Below are 20,703 nucleotides of genomic sequence, written 5' to 3'. Positions count from 1 at the left end.
CTTTGAGACACCTGTGCTTATAAAGCATGATTTGGATAAGGATCCAGCAATAGAGAATGGAGAAAATATAGTTAAATAGCACACACACACACACACACACACACACACACACACACACACACAAACCCAAGAAAAGAAGGATAAACCAAACATTTAGAGAAAAGAGTACAAGGAGGAGAGAATGGTCCACAATGTCAAAGACTATAGTGGGGTCAAGAAAGACTAAGAAAAGACTATAGGATTTGTCAACTAAGAGATCATTGCTAACTTTGGAGAGAGAAGTTTCATTTGAATGATAACATCAGAAACCAGATTTTAAGAGTTCAAAAAGAGAGTGATAAATGAATTTAAGAGTATAAAATTTCCTCTTTTTACTGCTTTGACTGAATCCCACAAATTTTGCTATGTTGTCTTATCATTATTATTATTTTTAGTGAAATTACTGATTGTTTCCATAATTTGTCTCTAACATATTTTTCAGGACTAAGTTATTTAATTTCCAATTTATTTTTAAGTTTTGCTTCAAGTATTTTTTTATTGAATGTAATTTTATTACATTATGGTCAGTAAAAGATATATTTAAAATTCCTGCTTTTTTTCATTTGTAAGGTTTTTCTTTTTCTTTTGTTTTTGTGAGGCAATTGGGATTAAGTGACTTGCTCAGGGTCACATAACCAGGAAATGTTAAGTGTCTGAGGCCATATTTGAATTCAGGTCTTTCTGACTTCAGGGACTATACTACCTGGCTGACCCTGTTTGTAAGATTTTTTAATGCCCTAATACGTGATCAATTTTGGTGACTGCCATGTTCTGCTAAGAAATAAGTATACTCTTTTCTATTCCCATTTAGTATTCTATAGTTATTTATTATATCTAACTTTTCTAGAATTCTATTAATCTCTTTTAACTTTTTTATTGCTTATTTTTAAAATTTTATTTATCTAAGTGTGAGAGCTGATGTCCCTCACTATTATAGTTTTGCTAATTCTCACAATTCCTCTTAACTTTTCTTTTAAGAACTTAGATGCTGTGCCATTAGGTGCACTTATAATTTGCATTGACATTAATTCATTTTCTATGATATCTTTTAGCAAAATGTAATTTTCCTACCTATCTTTTTTAATTGGGTCTATTTTTGCTTTTGATTTTTCTGAGATCATAATTGTTTCCTCTCCCTATTTATTTCAGCTGAAGCATAATAGATTCTGCTCCAGCTCCTTGTTTTAACTCTGTGTGAGTTTTTTTGTTTCTGAGCATTCCTTGTAAAAAATACATTGTTGTTAGGAGATCATGGTACACAGTAACAGCAATATTGAAATAATGATCAACTGTGAATGACTTAGCTAGTCTGAACAATGCAATGATCCAAGACAATTCCATTGTCTTGATGAAAAGACATCATGATGAAAAATGTTATCTACCTCTAGAGAGAAAACTGATGAACTCAGTGTAAATTGAAGTATAATTTTTTCACTTTATTTTTTTTTCAACATGACTAACATAGAAACATTTCTCTGCATGATTTCATGTGTATTATTAATATATCGCTTGCCTTCTAAATGAATAGGAAGGGAAGAAAAGAATTTGAAACTCAAATTTTTTAAAAAGAATATTCAAAATAAAAATTTTTTAATAAGATAGAATAAGAAAATCTGATATATTGTTGGATTGTGGTTTCTAATCCATTCTGCTTTTCTATTCTATTTTATGGATGAATTATGGATGAATTCACATTCATAATTAAGATTGTGAACTGTATTTTCTTCCACTCTAATTCTCATACTTATTCTTCTCTTTTTCCCCTACTTCCTCTTTAAGAGTCTGTTTTACTTCTGATTAATGCTTACCTTAAACTACCCTTCCTCTTATTCCCATATATTCTTTCCCTTTTTAACCAGTTCAGATGACAGTAAGATTTAAGTGTTATCTGACCACTTCCCCATGCCCTCCTTCTTGTATGAACTTGTCTTTATCTACTCCATTTAGATGAGATAATTTCTCCCATTCTTTTTCTCCCTCTCACCATCTCCCATTTCATTCTTCTTCCCAACCTATTCCATTATTCTTTTGAGATTATTTAAACATAACAGAATCATACTTAAGCCTTCTTATAGAGTCTATAATAGATTTCCTCTTTTACTTTTAGTACTATAAAGTTTTAGGGAGCTACATGTATCATCTCCCCATATAAACATGTAAATAATTGAACATTATTTATTTCCCTTTGATTTTTCATTAATGTTTATCTTTTTATGCCTTCTCTTGACTTCTATATGTGTCAGATTTTTTATTCATCTCTGGTCTTACCATCAGGAATCTTGGAAATTTTCTATTTAGTTAAAAATACCTATTCCTCCTTGTAGGATTATACTCAGTTTTCTGGGTAGGTTATTCTTGGTTGTAAGCCTAGATCTTTTGTCTTCAGGAATGTCATATTCCAAGCTTTCCACTTTTTTATAGTGGTAGCTGATGAATAATGTATGCTCCTGATTGTAGCTCCTTGGTACTTAAATTGTTGGTTTTTTTTTTTTTCTTCACTACCTGTAGTATTTTTTTTTTTCTTCTTTGATTTGGCTGCTCTGGATCTTAACTGCAACATTCCTGAGAGTATTCATTTTGGGTTTTTTTCCACAGTGTGACTGATAGATTATTTTAATTTCTATTTTGCTTCCTGGTTCTGAGGTAATTTATGGTTTCTTGAAATGTGGTGTTTGAATTCCTTTTTTTTTCATGGTTTTCAGAATGTTCAATGATTCTTAAATTATTTCCTTTGATCAATTTTCCAGGTCATTTGTTTTTCTGATGAGCTGTTTTACATCTTATTCTTTTTTTTATCTTTGGGCTTCATTTTATTATTTTTTGATGTCTTGTGGAGTCATTAACTTTTTTTTGGTCAATTCTAATTTTCAAGAAGTTATTTGCTTCAGTAAATTTTTATATTTCCTTTTCTATTCTTTTTCCCTCTAGCTTTTTTCTCATTCTTTCCTCTATGATTTTCAGTTAGTTTTTTAAACAGTTTTTCAGTTTCTTCTTTAATGCTTGCTTTAATTCTTCAGTGAATTCTTGTCGAGCTTGTGTGCCAATTCCATTTTAATTTGAGGCTTTGCTTACAACTGTTTTTGAGTCATTTTCTTCTTTTGTGTTTGAATCTGGAGCTTCCCTTTCACTATAATAGCTTTTTGTTTATTGAATTCTTCTTCTTCTTCTTCTTCTTCTTCTTCTTCTTCTTTTTTTTTTTTTTTTTGGTTAGTTTGTTCAATCTCTAGCCTTCTTCTTGGTTTTGGACTTAATGTTGCACTCCACTTCTATTATGTGTGTGGGTGGGGGAAGAAATGTCTGGTTTGAGGTACAACCTTCTGTGGTTTTTAAGCGTCAGCTGGGGACTCTCAAACTTCCAGCACCCCCAAAGTGTGTGATCCAGGTAAAGGTCTAATATATATTCACTTTGGAAGATGTACTGTAATGCTTTAGTGATCTTTTTTTGACTCTCTGCCAATCTCACATTTTTATCAGTAATTTGGATTCAGGCACAGTAGAATGGATGACAGAATCAGGACCTCAGAAAGTTTCATCAGCAGTCTAAAACATTATTCTGAATCTAAAATGAAATTTAAAATCCTACACTTGAGTTCAAAAAATAATTTTCATATGTTCAACTTGAGGAAGACATAGCCAACAGTTAATTTGGAAAAGATATGGGAGTTTTAGTGCTTTGCAAGTTCAATATGAATCAACAGTATGATGGAGCATACAAAATAGTCTTAGGCTGCATTGAGAGGCATAATGTCCAGACCAAAGAAAGTGATGGTTCCATAGTACTAGGCCCTGATCAGTCCAAATGTTCAGTTTTTTTGTTCAGTTATAGTTTCCACATTTTAAGCAAAGACACTGATAAGCTGGAGAGCATCCCCAGAAAGGCAAACAAGAGAGCAGTGAGCCTTAAAATCATGTCACAAGAAGACTGGTTGAAGAAACTAGAGATGTTTAGCCTAAAGAAGAGAAGACTTTAGGAAGAAGATCAAAATGTGATCACTGTGTTCAAATATTTGAAGGTCATGTGGAAAGGGGATTAGATTCATAATAAGGTCTAGTTTGGCTTATTGATGCTAAGTGACTCCAACCCCAAAGGTCTCTTACTGAGAGCAGCAGCTATTTTCTTTCAATGTGTGGAACTAAAATCTTAACAATCTGTATCAAAGAAAGGCAGCTGCTCAGCTGTTACCATCCTGATATCCAAATCACACCATTGTTCTAATCAACCTTGTATATAAATTTTTCCCACAGTTCTCATTACATTGAAGCATTTCTAAACATAAGCATATTACCAGGTTTCCCTGCAGGGTTAACCCTATAATAAAAAACTTGAGTCCCAAAAGGCTAAATGGATAGTACTCTTGCCTGAGCCTCAAGGTAAATGGATTAATTTCTTTTGTACTAAGTTACTACAACCTGTTCTTCTGATTTGCAGGAATATTAGCTCACCCCAAAATACTGAAAAGCATTAATTAAGTACCCTGGAAAGTGATTCTCACTGTGTTTGAATGATTTATTTGGGTATCTTTAGGAGGAATCTTTCTACTTGAAATGAATTGATGTTTTTCCTTCATTCTCAAAGAGGACCATGATGTCAGGGAGGTGATGGTATGATGGTATGACATACAAGTGAATTGGATTTAAGTGAAGGAGGGCTGGGCAGAGTCATCTGCCTCACTTTCCCCTTCAGGCCGTCTGGGTCCAGTGGTCAGATACAATGGAGACAGAGATGACCTTGGATTAAATGGGAAACTTTGGCCTTTTTAAGCTAAGGTTTTCAATAGGTTTCAGTTTGGCTGATGGTACATCCCTTCAGTGATTAAGACTAGGTAGCAACTGAGGCAAAGAAGTGAATAATGCTCAGACTTCTTACTTTACCTCGATCTCTAAGTAGAGTCTCTCTTCAATAGTACACACTAATTTTGCTTGAACCCAAAGGGTAAGACTATAAACAGTAGGTGAAAGTTTGCTTGCTTGTTTACTTTTTACAACAATTCCCCTTTCATTTGAGGTTCCAGATGTTGCAGAGTGAATTATTGGTTAGTTATAGGTGCAATCAGATGATTTCTGAGGTACCTACCATCTTTGAATTTCTGTGGTGAGGAATCAGGGTTTTAGTATGCTATTCACAAGTTTGTTATAAATCTAATTTATTTAGGTAAGACATACTTTTTTCCTTTTTATAGTGATTTGTATCATCTATGGTGAATGTAGTACATCTTACTTTTCTAGTACAGTATTGATGAGGTTAGTAGCAGTGCAGAAAATTGTGGAAATCTCCTTTTGGTTGATACAGATTCTTTGTGAAAGAATTCATGAACCCCAAGAGTTTTAGGTGGCAAAAATGGAAGTTTATGGTTGGATAAGAAGTCAGCTTTGCTGGAAAAACTTACTTCTTTAGTGGTAAAGTCCTATTCGGGAAATGGAGGCTGGCATTGAGAAGAGAATGTCTTCTCAGTGGGCAGGGTCCTACTTTGGACTTTCTGCAAATAAATGAATAAAAGAAAACCTATTTTATAAGCAGCTCTTGGCAGGGGGCTGGAGCAGCCTGAGCTGATCAGACCAGGATTTCTCAGTTGAATGAGAATTTAGAATTTCCTGAATAAGGAGGTGATTTTCTAAAAGATTAATGGGAGTTGATTTGCCCTTGAATAATGTTGCTTGTCTCATCCTAGGAGAATGGGCCTTCTCTAGACTAGTTGGAGCCTGGGAAACCCTGATCTCTCAGATCAAAAGGGGACACAATTTCAGTCATAACCCCTTCAGTATGAAAGTGAATGAATCCCTCAGTTGAAAAGGATTGGGTAAATGCTGTGTTCTCCATTCTTGTAGGTGACAAAGATGATGTTCTCCATTCTTTAATGAGAGAACCCATAAAATAAAGGCACTGGCTTTTGAATAGAAGGTGGTTTGTTTGGTTCTTAAACTAAATAAATTCTTGGATGTCTTCTTGGATATCAGTCTCTCACCTCAACTAGGGAGTTAGAGTTGACTTCTTCCCCGGAGCAAGGAGGTAGCTCAGGTTCCTCATTGAAGACATACCCCATGTCCATATCCTTGAACAAGATGACTGATCCATCAGAGAGGTCATCAGGGACTTTGGAAGCCACCCAACCCACCTCAAGAAAGGAATTGCAGGCTATCAATAGTCCCAAGTAGTAAAATGATTGGGTTCTACTCATCAAAAACTCAGTCATATCCAAAGAAGTGGCCATCAAACAAAGGGCTAACTCATTCTTCAGAAATGGGAGAAAAGAGATGCTGGTATCAAATCCCACTCTCTTCCTACCAGAAGCCTGTCTCAGAATTGTTTATTTAAATCAAGTCTAAGGGAATATCAGCAACTATGGGAGTTGAAGAGGATGAAGGTTGGCAGCCATTCTGTGTTTCTCTGTTCCTCCAACTATCCAGAAAAAATTTCAAGATGATGACTGTGCAAGGGTCAGTGAAGGAAATAAGCATTTATCTGTCACCTTTCTCTCTAAGAAACATTGTGAGGTAGTAAAGAGTGTGTGTTTATATTGGAGCTGAGAATTAAGATTTCTGTATTTAATCCTCGTCTTATCATTGTCTCATTGAATGACAAGGGGGCCTTTATCTCTGTTTTTTTTTTTTTCCCCCTGGAGACACCAAAATTGATTTTCTCTATTAACTTGAACCCAGTCTTTGTAGTGGTTGGATATTTAATTAACTTGAATTGAAACACTAGAGAAAAAATTCCTTGACTGGGGACAAAGGAAACAGATTCCTCTCCACAGAAAAATAATGGGTTCATTAAGGTATTCTACTTTCCTAAATTTCACTTAAAAGTAAATTTCTTTCAGGATAAAACCAGTAGGGGTTCAAGAACACTTAGATGTAGGAAGATCAGGATGGCTACTCCTCACCATGAAGGTAATGTCATTTCTTTATTTGTTTTATTTGCTCCATGGGATTAGATTCAATCCTTGATAGGTTATAGGCATTAGGGAATAAATAGTGTTTTAGAATGAATTTGGAAATAAGGCAACAATGCTTATTGTGGATTTAAAGACACCTAAGAGCTGAAGTTGAGGTATTCAGTTCTCATCACTGTAAAGTGTTAATAGATTCACTGAGGGATAATTACTTAGTAACTTACTAATTACTTAGTACTTTTGGCTAATTTACTAAATAGTAAATACTAAAAAGTAAAATAAAATAGTAAATTACTAATTTAATTACTAATTACTTAGTAACTCACTAATTACCTAGTAATTAGAATAGATTTTTTTTGTTTCACATATTAATTGCTTTAGATGATTTCTTTCCTTTTAATTTCTTCGTTGCCAAAAGCTAGAAGCTTAAAAAATATTTGTTGAATTGAAATGTTGAATTTTTATTTGTTATAGAATAGCAAAAATGGTTTTATATATAATCATAAGTGTTCACTGTGCCATGGCTTCCATATAAACTTTTATTATTATCTCTTCTCTTAAAGCTTCCCAGTCAAATCTCAGAATTCCATTTAGTCAATTGCCTGATGAGCATGAATTCTATGGTGGCTCACTGACACAGTGCCCTTTCCAAAGTTCTTGGGGTCAGGACAATCCACTTTCTGATGGGAGCCAGGATCATCACAAGAAATTGAAGATGGACACCCCTACTACCTTAGATGAACATTCCCAGCAGGTCTCACAACCCAGCTGGCTCAGCATCTCAAGGAATACCAATAACTTTTACTTGACTGATGAGAGGTTTGGTGATTTATTTCCTAAATACTGGAGCCCTTCACCAATTGAATTCCTATACCAAAAGACCCCTTCATCTCCCCCAAACCTCCCCCAAACCTTAGAAAATAACACTGAGGATGATATAGCCCTTGCTATGGAAGATCCAGAGGCAACTTTGGGGCAGGACAGAGAACTTGATAAGGAGGTAGAATTCACAGAATTGAGTCTTTCTCCAAAGATAAAAATGGAAGAGCCTGAGAATTCCGAGGCTTTATCATACTCTCAGGAAAACCCATTCCAAACCTGTTCCAGCAGCCACCTTTCAGAATCATCAGATGATCTGAGTGAGGAGGCTCTGCAGCTGGACTCAGACCCTGAGGAAGCTTTGGTGACATTGGAGGAGCTGTTCCAAAACATGACAGGTCCTGGTCAGCAGATGGCAACACCAGCACAGGAGGCCCATAACTCGGTAAGCTTAGCGGGGAGTTCTCTTTCCAGCCCCCAGGGTTATCTGCATGGGTCAGTTTTAATATTTCCCTAGATCTCATGGCATAGCATTGCACATTTATATGTTTAGTAAAATTCCTTTCTTGGCTTTATCCTATAATTCCCGGATTTGGCTGTGATTCAAGGCCCTCTTGTAGAAATAAAAATTCATTTTCAGCTTGATGTCTTTTAATAGCCATACACCAGGTATATGGTGCCCTGAATGGATTTTATAGACCTCCAAAGAGATTCTTTGTGCTTTGATTCTTTGAAAGTCTGGTTTTAAGAGGTCCCTGTTTCTGAATTTTAGACTTTAAAATTGGAGTCTGTGAATTGGAAGAATAATTTTAGGGAAACAGGGAAATGAAGCAAGAAAAGATATTCATAGCAGGAAACCTTATTATAGGACATAGAATATGAAGAATATACTCTGGCACCAAATTAGGTCCCAAGAATCCAGACTAACCCTGATTAATTAATTGATTATGCAACTAATCTGAAAATTTATGTCAACTAAATTAGTCTTAATGAAAAATAAAAAACAACCTTCCCCACAAACACACACGCAAAAGCTAATAGTCTTAGAATCAGTTGTTTCTTTTAGGAAAGCTGCTTGTTAGAATTTTCATCTTTCTCTTCAGGATCCACTAACTCTGGAAAATGTCCCTTTTAATTTGAGAGCCAGTCACTTGGAATGACATCTTACATTACTTTTTTCTCTCTCTCTTTTTTCTTTCTTGTTAGTTTTTTCTTCAGCTTGACCCCAGAACTCCAGATGAATATGTCAATAGTTTAGATTACTTGCTACAGGAGAAGAAGTAAGTAATAAAAAGAATTTTTTAAAAAGCCATATATACATATATATACCTGGGTATATACATATGTATATCTGGGTATACACATATGTACATATACATATTGTGGTTTATAAAGCTCTTTGTATATGTAATGGGAACTATCAAGAAGCTCCTGGATAGGACTTTTGCTTTGATGGTCACACTTAGAATATTTTTTAAAAATATCATCGATGAAATACAATTCTCACATATTTAGTGGATATATGCCTGACACTCATCGGTGCTAATTCATGGAGTTAGATGTTCCCAAAATGATATAGACATATACAAAATGAGTGTTTATAGAATGAGTGAATAAATCTTGGAGGCTATGATGTTTAATCTTAAGTGATTGTGCTTTGGTAAATTCCAGTGAGCCTTACTCTCCCAGAAAGTTACTTTAGGGGTTAATTTTGAGATAACTTCTAAAAGATTAGTCGTATCTACAACAAATAGGAATATTTGTGGGTTCTACTATGGCTTCTGCCTACTTGGTGCTCCTGGTGCCTAGGAGCAATCTCTAATAATTATTACATGGTTTTTGTCTACTCTGTAGGAATCAAACCCTGGGAAGAGAAGAATGGGAAAAGCCGCTTTCTGGAGATGACCATAGCCTTGATTCTCTGGAGAACGCTGGAGATGATTTTGGAATGCTTACACATGAGCATAGGTGGGAGAGGTGCATGCTATAACAATTTTTTTCTTTTAAAAAAATTATTATAGCTTTTTATTTACAAGTTATATGCGTGGGTAATTTTTCAGCATTGACAATTGCCAAACCTTATGTTCCAATTTTTCCCCTCCTTTCCCCCTCTCCCCCAGATGGCAGAATGACCAATACATGTTAAATATATTAAAGTATAAATTAAATACAATATATGTCTACATGCCCTAACAGTTATTTTGCTGTACAAAAAGAATCAGACTCTGAAATAGTGTACTATTAGCCTGGGAAGGAAATAAAAAATGCAGGAGGACAAAACTAGAGGGATTGGGAACTCCATGTAGTGGTTCATAGTCATCTCCCAGAGTTCTTTCGCTGGGTGTAACTGGTTCAATTCATTACTCATGTTGTAACAATTGATGAAAACCATCTTGTGAATGCATTTTGTTTCTTTTGTTTTCTTTTGTTTTGGTTTTCCAGACAAACAGGGTTAAGTGACTTGCTCAGGATCACACAGCTAGTAAATGTCAACTATCTGAGGCGAGATTTGAATTCAGATCCTCCTGACTCCAGGGCTGGTATTCTATTCACTGTACCACCTCGCTGCCTCAATTTATTTGTTTTTAATGATAGTTTCTTTCTTGTTTTTCTGTTTCACTGGTTTCCCAGGCTGCTAGTGGAGAAATTCTGTGTGAAGCTATATATGATCCCAAATCTTCATCCAGGTGAGGTTGTGTTTTTATCACAGAACCACTTCCTGTCCTGTACCCTGGACTGTACCAATCTGGTACCTCAGAACAGTCTGGAAGAACTCTTCTTCAGGTAAGTGTAAGGGATGGAGTTGGAAATAAATCCTCATTTGAGAACTGAGGTGGGAATAGGGTTGCATTTCAGAGCCACTTTATACAGTAACTAGTGGGGGTCATTATTTGACTTTTGAGAATATGCAGGATTAGGGAATCAACTACATCCAAAAGCAAACATAAGAAGGATTTCAAAGGTCAAATAAATGCTTTCTTTCCCTTCCTTTTTTTCCCCTGTGACTTCATTTTGAGCTCTTTCCATTAAAACATTTATTTACTGAATAATCTTCTATGTACATAGCATTGTGCTAAGCATTGCCAGTGATTGAAAAGAAGTGTTGGGCATAATACTTCTCCCTCCAGCTGTTTACAATCCTACAGAGAAGTCATGACTTACATATGTATTACCTACTTGGATGTATTTAGGCTTTTGTTGCTATTGCATTCTCCTGCGCTGCTTCCATTCTGGAGACAAAAAAAAGGGTTGGACAATGTTTTGGCCTGTGTAGCCTCATGGGATTGATCTAACTAGAGTTGCCTAAAGCTTTTTAATAATAGAGTTTCACCTAGACATCTTAAAATGAAGACAGTGACTTGCTTTTTGGAAAACAAAGCAGAAGACCCAGACAGAAACATGTTGGATGCACCAGAGAAAGCATGGACAACGAGCTTTTGGGTGTTGTTGGCAGCCTCTGGAAGAGCATTCCTTTTGAGGTCAGACCTTCTGGGAAGCATCTCGCCACTCATCAGGCTGCACATTTCCCTTAGCAATTGGCCCCAAAGTGAGGGTCATCACTGTCAGAAGCCACCTTACTCACCACTTTTCTGGTGATGATATGATTCCATTTCCTATTTTGTGACTTTTGAGTTCATGAGTATTTTTCAACCAAACTATGTGGGCTTAACTTCCTTTCATTTAGCAGAGCCAGGAAATATAGAACAGGGTGGAAAGAGTACTATGGACAGCTATGGCATCAGAGCCCCACTTAAAGTTATACTTTGCTAACTTCAAATGCATTTAGTAAAGAATTTAATTGATCTCTGTGTGTGAGTAATACGTTTTTGATTCATAAGAAATTGTGGAGAAGCTATGAATACTATAGGAATAAAAGAATGAATGAGCTATTTGATAAATTATTGAGAAAGAACTTGTACTGTATATGACATTAAAGGCAAACTAGAAACTAAGGAATACAGGCATTTTTGCATGTAAGGACTGAAAGGAACTCTGGCCAATGATTTAGGGTTTGAAATACCATCTGGTGACTCAGGCAGAGACTGAATTCTGAGTAGTTCTTTTCTGTCTCCTTCCCTAAGAGACACCTACATGTATGTACCCTTCTTTTTACCTACTTTCCTTTTCCTCTCTTGTGCCTGTAAAACAGGTGCTTCTATAGAAAGAAGCACCTCTTGATGCATATGTGAACATTTAAAGAATAACTCTATAAACCTAATTAAGGTGTTAGACAGACGAGTGCTATAGGATATTAGGAAGAAGAGAGGTCCATGTGGGCTAGAGTTTTCCAGGAAGATTTTATGGAGGAAATGGCACTTGACATGAGTGTGATTTGCTTAAATAGAAAAGATGGGAAATACATTCTAGAGGGGAAAAAACAATGAGAATAAAAATATAAATTTGGCACTTGATTTGTTTTCTTTTGTTTATCTTACAGTTTATTCATTGATTGACATTTATGTATCCTATTAAAAGAAGTACTTTGCCAAAAAAAAAGGGGGTGGGGGTAGGAATTCCTACATATAAAGCAGGTCTCCTCCCTGTACAGACACAACTCCTTTACGTTGGTACTAGGAGAGAATGGCTGGAATAACTACATGGGATGCTTTAGTAGAACAAGCCACCAGGTGGCATCCTAAGTTCTGAACTAACAGTTGGAGCAGCTGGACATGGGTGACCATCCCTAATATTTTCAGTTCTGTACCAACTTCTCACTGGGTAAAATCAGGACTGCCATTTCTTTAGGCCCTAACTTTTCCTTGCTAGTGTCTTTTTCACTCTCTAATTTAAGGGTATGATTAATGTTCAACAATAATTCATAATTTATCAATTTAGTTCTATCCCTTTTCTTTAAAGATCTTAATCTCTTTCCCATATTATCATGACCACAGGATTACTCAACCTATAGATTTTTTAAAGTCTTCTTTTTTAAATTAAAGCTTTTTATGTTTTGAAATCTATGCATGGATAATTCTTCAACATTAACTTTTGCAAAACCTTATGTTCCAATTTCCCCCCCTTTTTCCCTCCCCCTCCCCTAGATGGCAAGTAGTTCAATATATTACACATAGATTAAATTGAATTTCCAGAAGTGAAATAAAAAAATAAAAGGTAACAGGGTTAGAGCTTGCAACAGGATAATCCATAGCCACTTGCTTGTATTAAGACTTAAATTGTCCAACTCTTCCCACCCAATCTTCTACACCTGCCTTTCAAAGACATTTAGAGAGAAGCACTTTAGTGCATCATCCCTATGTCAAAGTTCCAGTGGAAGGAGACATCTTCTCACCGTTTTGGCTGCCCCTTAGGACTGACCTTGAGTGTTACAGGCCACCCCAATCAATCTATTGCAAGATACCTTCATGAGATGGTCACCAGAGGGCCCACTATCAGGTCCTCACAGTGTCTCCTCCAACAGTTGTCCTAAAACCCTCAGGAAACTCCTTGTCTCCCCCAGGAGTCCTTGTCCTCAGCTCAACACACAACTGTCCACTGTTTGTGCTTTCTCTCCCTGGCTTCTGTTGTTTTCTGTCTCTTGCAAAGCACTTAAATATTCCATTTATAGCGAGACTTTAGACAATTCCAGTTACTTTAAATGCCCAGAGGCCATCCCCAAACCAAATTTCCTTGTCTTTTTGTTTGCCTTTTTGTTTCTGGCTCCTAAAAAGCTCAGGAAACTGTAAGGGGAAAACAACAAGCACTTCTTAAAATAGAAGCTACTTTAGGCAGAAGTTATGCATATATGAGGCAGGCATTATAGGTATCATGATTTTAAGAGGAGGCCGAGGTTCACAAAAGTTAAATGATTTGCCCATAATTATATATCTAGTAGTTGTTGGAGGCAGGATTTGACCACGACACCTATTCATGAGGATGATTAAAGAATCCAAGTCTGAACACTATGAAGAGTTGGTTTGAGGCTTATATTTGGGAGAAAATAGAATAAAGATGAAAAGTTCTACTTTTACGTCAAGCCAGAAAAAAGAATAGAACTCATGAGCTCTGCTATCTCATCAGCATTTCCTAACTGTAACCTTAATAAAGACTTCTAGATATCTAAATCTTTTTTTACCCTTGGGCCATCATGGGAAGGGACTAGATCTGGAATAAAATAAACTTGGAATGAAAGAATTCTGGTGGTTGGTTAAGTTTGGGTAAAGTTGGCCTTTGGATGGTATATGTGATTGACAAGTGTAACAGAAAGAAACCGGAAAGAGGAGGAAGGGATGAAGAAGAAGAGAGAATGAAGAGACAGTGGAGGAAGGATGAGAAGAGAAATGAGAGAGGAAAGAGGGAAGAGAGAGGAAATGATTCAATAAGATTTAAGGGCTTGCTATACAAATCTCTGTTCTACTTGGCAGAGTTTCATTCTGTCTAGTAGAATAGAAGGTTCAGGCCCAAATTCATTGTGCATTTATTTTACTCAACTGGAGCAAGAGAACCTGCTTTGGGGGCTGGGTAATAAGAGCGGAGATTGCTTGCTACATTATTTATAGAACTTCCCATTCACACACACTGTGTGCATGACAGTAGCAGTACCTCTCTGAATAAATATCTTTGTGGGGGAGTATGAGTAAGTATATTTGTTCTATCAAATATTTGCGTGCTTAAGCCACTCTATCTGAATTGCTCAGTGCTTGCATATATGCAGGGTTGGGAGCCTGTCGTGTCAGCACCTGTGGCCACCTGGGGTATTCCTTCATGAATATTTCAGCAGGCATGAGAAAGTAGATAGTCCCCTTGTATAAAACATCATTAATGTTAAACGGTGATTGAGAACCATATCCCTTTGAGACCACAGCAACCCCAGTTTCTGCATAACAATAAACTTATCCTTTCCATGGCTTCCTAGAAACAGGTTTGAAATAAATTCAATTATAGAGCATGGACAGCACTGAGCTTTCTCACTGCAGTTACCTTTAAAAATAATCAAACAGCCCCAAAGAGAAGGAAGGCCTGGAGGATGAGCAGGCTTATTTTACAGAATAATGAAGGCATTAGTCAAAAGAATGTTTTTCAGGATCATTAGGGTCTGATTCTTTGTGGTAAGTTTGTCATAAGAGAGACAGACACAGAGAGAGACAGAGACAGAGAGAGAGAGAGGAAGAAGGAGGGAGAGAGAGAAAAGCGGATATTACATGATTATAGAATCTCAGAACTGGAAGGACCTACCAAGTTATACATGAAAGTATTTTCCACAAATGAACACCCATCTTGAAGACCTCCACTGAAGGGGAGCCCACTACCTGATAGAAAAACTTTGGTCTACATTTACTTCTTTTCTTTGTTTTTTATTTAAATTTGCACCTGACAAACTTTACAGATGAACAGAAACAGGTGCTGTATCAACAACTGCACTCAGTGCTTATCCAGACCTTATTATTTGAGCTTCCCAAAGCACGCTGGAGTTGTTACTCTTTGGGACAACTGCCTGCTTACAAAGGAGATAGAGAGGAGAATCAATTTTTCTCAAGCCATGTCAAAAATAGATAGCAAGAATCTGTTATCACCTTTACTAAAGTGAATGAATGAGTGAATAGAAACATTTATTAAGCACTTGGCTCTATGCAAAGCTTGTACTAAGAACTAGGACTATAAGTAAAAAAAGAGTCTCTCCTCTCAAGAACTCCCATTTTGATGTGGGGAACATACATATGGATGGTTTTCAGCTGCCAATCAGCTGAATCCCATGATCTTTAGAGTTTATGACTGGACTCATATCAGTTCTCTAGCATTTTTTAGCCTGTGGTTAATTCCTTTCTCCATTTCCACCCCCACCCCCAACCCCCAGTGCTAGCTTGCACTGCCACAAACAGTTTGTCCTCATTTCTGAGTGCCTGAGATAAAAGCCTCTCTTGAAAAGAGTGACCAGAGTTTGACAGCTGTTTTAAGCACTTGGAAAACTTCAGGAAGGACTGGAGATTGCCTCTGTTATCTGCTCTTATTGGGAGACACTATCCTTTCTGTTCCTATTCCTTCTCCAGACATCCTTGGAGCAGCTTCTGGGTCTTATTTAAGCTTTTTTTCTGGGGTGGGATTTGGGGGCAAAGAGGGTTCTCACAAAGAAGTGATCACATTATTTCAATCCAATATATGTTTTGCAAATTTTAGAGTCACTTTATATTCTTGGACATGATATGCATTTTGCTACTTTTATTGTGGCTTTCTCTATGTGTCCTAGGCACTCTACCTGTTCCTTCAAGGTTGGGCTATCCATAACTTTGTCAGGTTTTTTCTTTCTGGTGTCATAGTCAAATGGGATTCTTGGATTCTAGTCTTCTGCCCTTAACTTTGTCTATATCTCAGTCCCTTTGTTTTCTCCAGAATAAAGTTAAATAGTTCATAGTTCAATTGAGGTGAATGAAATCCAAAGTGGAGACCAATTAAGTGGACTTGGCTTGACTTTCACCTGCAATGGAAATCCTTTCTGTCTCCTTCAGCTCTAAACAAAGAATTCCTTGAAAACCATTTCCTGTCAATCAGGGCAACAGAAATACCATCTTCTTACCCTCTATTGTTTCTGGCCTCAAAGATTGTAGTTCAGTTCAGCAGCTCTGAACCTGAGGGGAGAGAGCTAACCCTTGTTGCAAAAATTGCCCTCTAAGGCTGTTGCAGCAGGAGAGAAATGTGACTGGAAATGGGCTTTCTTTCTTACAGCATCAGTTGGAAATGTGTTGATCTGAGCCAACAGGGGTTCATCCAGTCAATTCCCCCATTGAGAAGCTGGCAGGGTGCCCTTTAGCCAGAATGCCATAGTGCTGAGCTCTTTGAGCTGAACTAAATAGTCTCAGAATCACTGTGTTTTATTTCCTTTCCTGACCATATGCCCTCTAGCAGGGTCATTGCCAATTTGCATAGTCCTGCAGATGTGGCTGCCTTTTGTATAATCATATCTATACATCTGTGAGTACCCTTAACTATGTCTCTTTGCCTCACAGTGTTTGCCTATATACATATTTGTGCAAGGTATCTTCATGGTTAAGTTGTGAGCAGAAATATTGGTGAGTTTTTAAGGAGTAATCTTCATTGTAACAGAAGAAAGGCTTTTTTTTCCCCCTTTGGAATTTTCAAATGATTTAAGAGAATAGTTTTTGTAAAATTGTTTGAACATATTTAGAGAGACAGCAGCTTGGCTGAAAGAATGCTCACTTTGGAGCATTCTGTTCCCAGCCACTTAAAATACCTTGATTAAAAAAAAAAAGAGATAAAGGGAATTTTTGTGAAGCTCTTTTTCATTAGGGTCATGATTTTAAAGGCTATTTGAAACTTTCCTTGGATTCTTTTTGGCCATAATAAGAAGCTAGAAGCATAATTTAGCCTTTGCAAAATTCATATTAAATTATCTCAAGGCAAAATATATGGTATTACTGTTATATAACGGATATATACATGTATAAAATATGAAACTTAAAACCTATATAATCTTCAGTTATCAAAGATGGAAATATATTATTATTTGCTTGCTCCCTATGTGATCTTGGACAAGTCTTTGGACAAGTCTAATTTTTCTGAGCCTCTTTTTCCTCATCTGTTAGAAGAAGGGAATTGGAACAGATAAGAACTTGGGTAAATCTATGTTATAACCTGGTGTTTTATGCAAAATGGGTTATAATATGTATTACTACCAAAAGAGAAGAGTCTGGCATAGTGAATAAAATGTTAAACTTGGAATGTGAAAGACTTGGGTTGAACTCCAGCTTTTGACATTTCACAACTGCAAATTGATAGACAATTCACTCACTCACTCTGACCTTCATTATAAATGCTAGATGGATTTCAGTCTGAGTCTTTCTGTATTTATAAGCTTTAATGGTTTTAAGATTTTTGGGATACCCTGTATTAAGTTAAACCAAAAATACACACATAATATGTATTTAAATATATATGGATATACACATATATATTTAAAGCATCTGCTATTGTGCAGTTTGGGGGAAGTAAAAAGATTATGTATGTATTTACATACACATATACATATTTTATAGATGAGTATATTGAGGTTTGGAAAGGTTAAATGAGTCGCCTGTGGTCACATGGTAAGTGCCAAAACCAGAATTTGAAGCCAAATCTTGCTGATTTCAGATCTAACATATTAGCTACTAGATCATGCTGCCTCATACAATTTATACTTTGAAATTTTATATTACTGATAAAGATTCGTCTACCTCTTTGTTTGGAGGCATCTGGAATCCTTTCAAGTCAGCAACTCTGCAGGACTAGAATTCATAATTGTTAATTCCTTAGTTTTCCTAACTTCCTTCTGGCTAACCCGCCTATTTGTAGAAATTACTAAACATGTAATCAAAGAGGTTTTCTTCCTGTAGTAATCATTTTATTTTTGAGAGCATGTATTGAAAGGGAGAAACGGGTCAGATGGAAGAAGAGGCTTATGCTTATAGCTTTTTATAAGGAGACTCAGAATATCATTCTGAATTGGCTTTGAGCCAACTACTTTGAGAGCATTCCATATTAAATCCTGTTTTGTTATTTCTTGCTCAAAATTCCCCCTATCTCTAACATTGTGACAGTTTTCTCATCTTGTTAGGTATCTCCTTGCTTTGGACAAATATAAACGCTACATAAAAACTGTGTGAAACTAGATCCAGATATGCGTTTACGTTCACCACATCCTCTCATTTGCTAATTCTGTCCATTAAAAGTGTCTATGGCATGAAGCCTAGGATTGAGAATTATGTGACTTCTAGATTTTTACTTCACTCTTTTTTTTTTCAAACTTCCCAAAATACCTCAATTTTTCTCATCTGCAAAATGGAGAGAATAATGTTCATCACTCAATATTGTGTGTAAAATATAGTAAAATGTCTAAATAAAAAGCAAGTCCTTTTTTATAATAAAGGACTCTGTTCTCCTGTGTTTCCCCTATATTAGAAGCTCTCAAAGCATTCTGCTACTATTAATTATTAATAATCCTCATAAGAGATGGGGACTCATGTAGTGGAGTCAGGTCTCAGAGTCAAGAAGACTTGAATTTGAGGTCTCTAGTTTGATACATACTAGCTTCACGACACTGAGAAAAATCACTTAATCTCTCAATGCTCTAGACTGCTCTCTTAAGACAATAAGTCAGGAAACAATTGAATTTCTGCATTGATAGAGTGAGCTTCCTTACCTAGAGATTCCTACACCAATGAAATCACAAGGTTAGATAAAAAACAAAACTTATGTAACTTAGAAACTTCTATTAAAGCCCTACTTTGCTATCTTGGTGTGGCGTGGAGATGGGTACTTTGGTCATCTCTACAGAGTACAAACTTAGGTCCTACAAAACTGGAAAATCTTCCAGCAAAGGGTCCATGACAAGCAGTGAAGGCGCAAGAACTAGTCAAATAAAGTTTGGAGAGGCTCATCAGTAATCTGGCCACAAAGCAATGAATTCTTTGAGCACTGTGACTCTTTAAAACTATCTTCTTATAAAGGATTTCTGACTTCTCTTTCTCAGTAAATTAACAGAGCTTTGAAATTAGTAATCCTCACAAAACCTAGTGATGGGGGAAAATGTTTCCAGTGTTACTGAGAGAATAGAGGCTCACACTGAAGGAATATTTGCTTAGATGTGCACTATTGAAGAGAAAAGGCTCCAAGAAAAAAATTGTTCACCCAGCCATCAGCATTATTATTTCATAACCATTAGCTTTTTCTTTCTTGCTGACTGACCCTCTTGATAGAGGAAGGTTTTGAGATATTTTGAATGCAGGAAGTTTGGATGGTAGTATCAAAAGAATTGTCATCCAGGCACTGAGTCTAATTCCTTGTTTTCTGCCTCTGCAGCTTCACATTTGCACAGCAGGTATCCTTCCTACAAAGAGGGCTCCTTGGTTATCTCTATTTCCAAACTCCCAGCTGCCCTGTCCCAGTTCTCCAGTGGCTATTTCAGGTAAGAATGAGGTAGAGTAGGATCATACACTGGCCACTAGGTGGCAAGAGTACTCCAACTGTGCATTAGGCAAGAAACTTGTCTCAATTCATTCTTAACCTTTGTTGCTCTTCAGTTAAGCCCAGTGAATTGCAACAGGCTCTTAGTTAGTGTCCTAAAATGCCTTTGGTTTCTTTTTGTTTTCCTTAAAGAGTAAGAATGGAGAGATTATCCTGGACAAAGTGTAACCTCCCAGGGACCATGCCTAATCCTTTGGGAGCCTTTGTTTTCTCTAAATGTAAATATTTAACAATTTTTAATGTTGCCTAACAATTGTTTTCATTATTTTAAAAGTGTTTTTCTCCATTACTGATACTTATAGTTCCTATGAATTTACATATGTTCCTTAGTTTGTATATGAATTACACAGTTTCTATGTAATTGGAACTGCCTCCTTAGCCAGTCTATTCCACATTTCTGTAAACTGCTATAAGGCTGCTCATAACACTCTAAACTGTTCATGTGTTATAAACATACTCATGAATGATAAAGTATATGAACTTGTATTTTTATAAGGTGCATCATGACCACTGGACTGTACATACTGATATTCAGTTAAGTGGAGCCAAATTAATCTCATTCTTATTACTACTATTACTGTTAAAAATAGCCATTTATGGGCAGCTAGGTGGCCCAGTGGATAGAGCACCAGCTCTGAAGTCAGGAAGAACTGAGTTCAAATTTGATCTCAGACACTTAACACTTCCTAGCTGTGCGACTCTGGGCAAGTCACTTAACCCCAATTGCCTCAGAGGAAAAAAACAAGAAAATAACCATTTATTCAGTAGCTATAGGGATTCTTAACCTGGGATATCCATGCGCTTGTTTTTAAAATACGTATTTTGATAGCCAGATTTCCTTTTTCTTTTCTTTTTACTGAGGCAATTGGGGTTAACTGCCTTGTCCAGAATCTGTGAATTACAAGGAAGTATTAAGCATCCCAATCCAGATTTGTATTTAGGTTCTGATTTCAGAGATATTGTCTCTATCCCTTGCTCCATCTAGCTGCCCCTAATAGTC

At 36.4% G+C, this 20,703-nt stretch overlaps 1 protein-coding gene across 3 annotated transcripts in view; it reads left to right on the top strand.

The window, feature by feature from the left end:
• The window catches only part of FAM178B (family with sequence similarity 178 member B), a 170,837-nt gene that overhangs the window by 36,757 nt on the left and 113,377 nt on the right, over positions 1 to 20,703 (top strand). For all 3 annotated transcript variants that reach the window (XM_051976416.1, XM_051976417.1, XM_051976418.1), the window contains 6 exons: positions 6,858 to 6,927; positions 7,493 to 8,193; positions 8,955 to 9,028; positions 9,603 to 9,716; positions 10,380 to 10,532; positions 19,539 to 19,644. In XM_051976416.1, coding sequence (XP_051832376.1) covers positions 6,858 to 6,927; positions 7,493 to 8,193; positions 8,955 to 9,028; positions 9,603 to 9,716; positions 10,380 to 10,532; positions 19,539 to 19,644 — 1,218 coding nt within the window. The remainder of the gene's footprint in view (positions 1 to 6,857; positions 6,928 to 7,492; positions 8,194 to 8,954; positions 9,029 to 9,602; positions 9,717 to 10,379; positions 10,533 to 19,538; positions 19,645 to 20,703) is intronic.

The sequence above is a fragment of the Antechinus flavipes genome, chromosome 2, assembly GCF_016432865.1.
Source record: "Antechinus flavipes isolate AdamAnt ecotype Samford, QLD, Australia chromosome 2, AdamAnt_v2, whole genome shotgun sequence".
NCBI classification, from domain to species: domain Eukaryota; kingdom Metazoa; phylum Chordata; class Mammalia; order Dasyuromorphia; family Dasyuridae; genus Antechinus; species Antechinus flavipes.
This window is presented reverse-complemented; position numbering and strand designations above follow the sequence as displayed.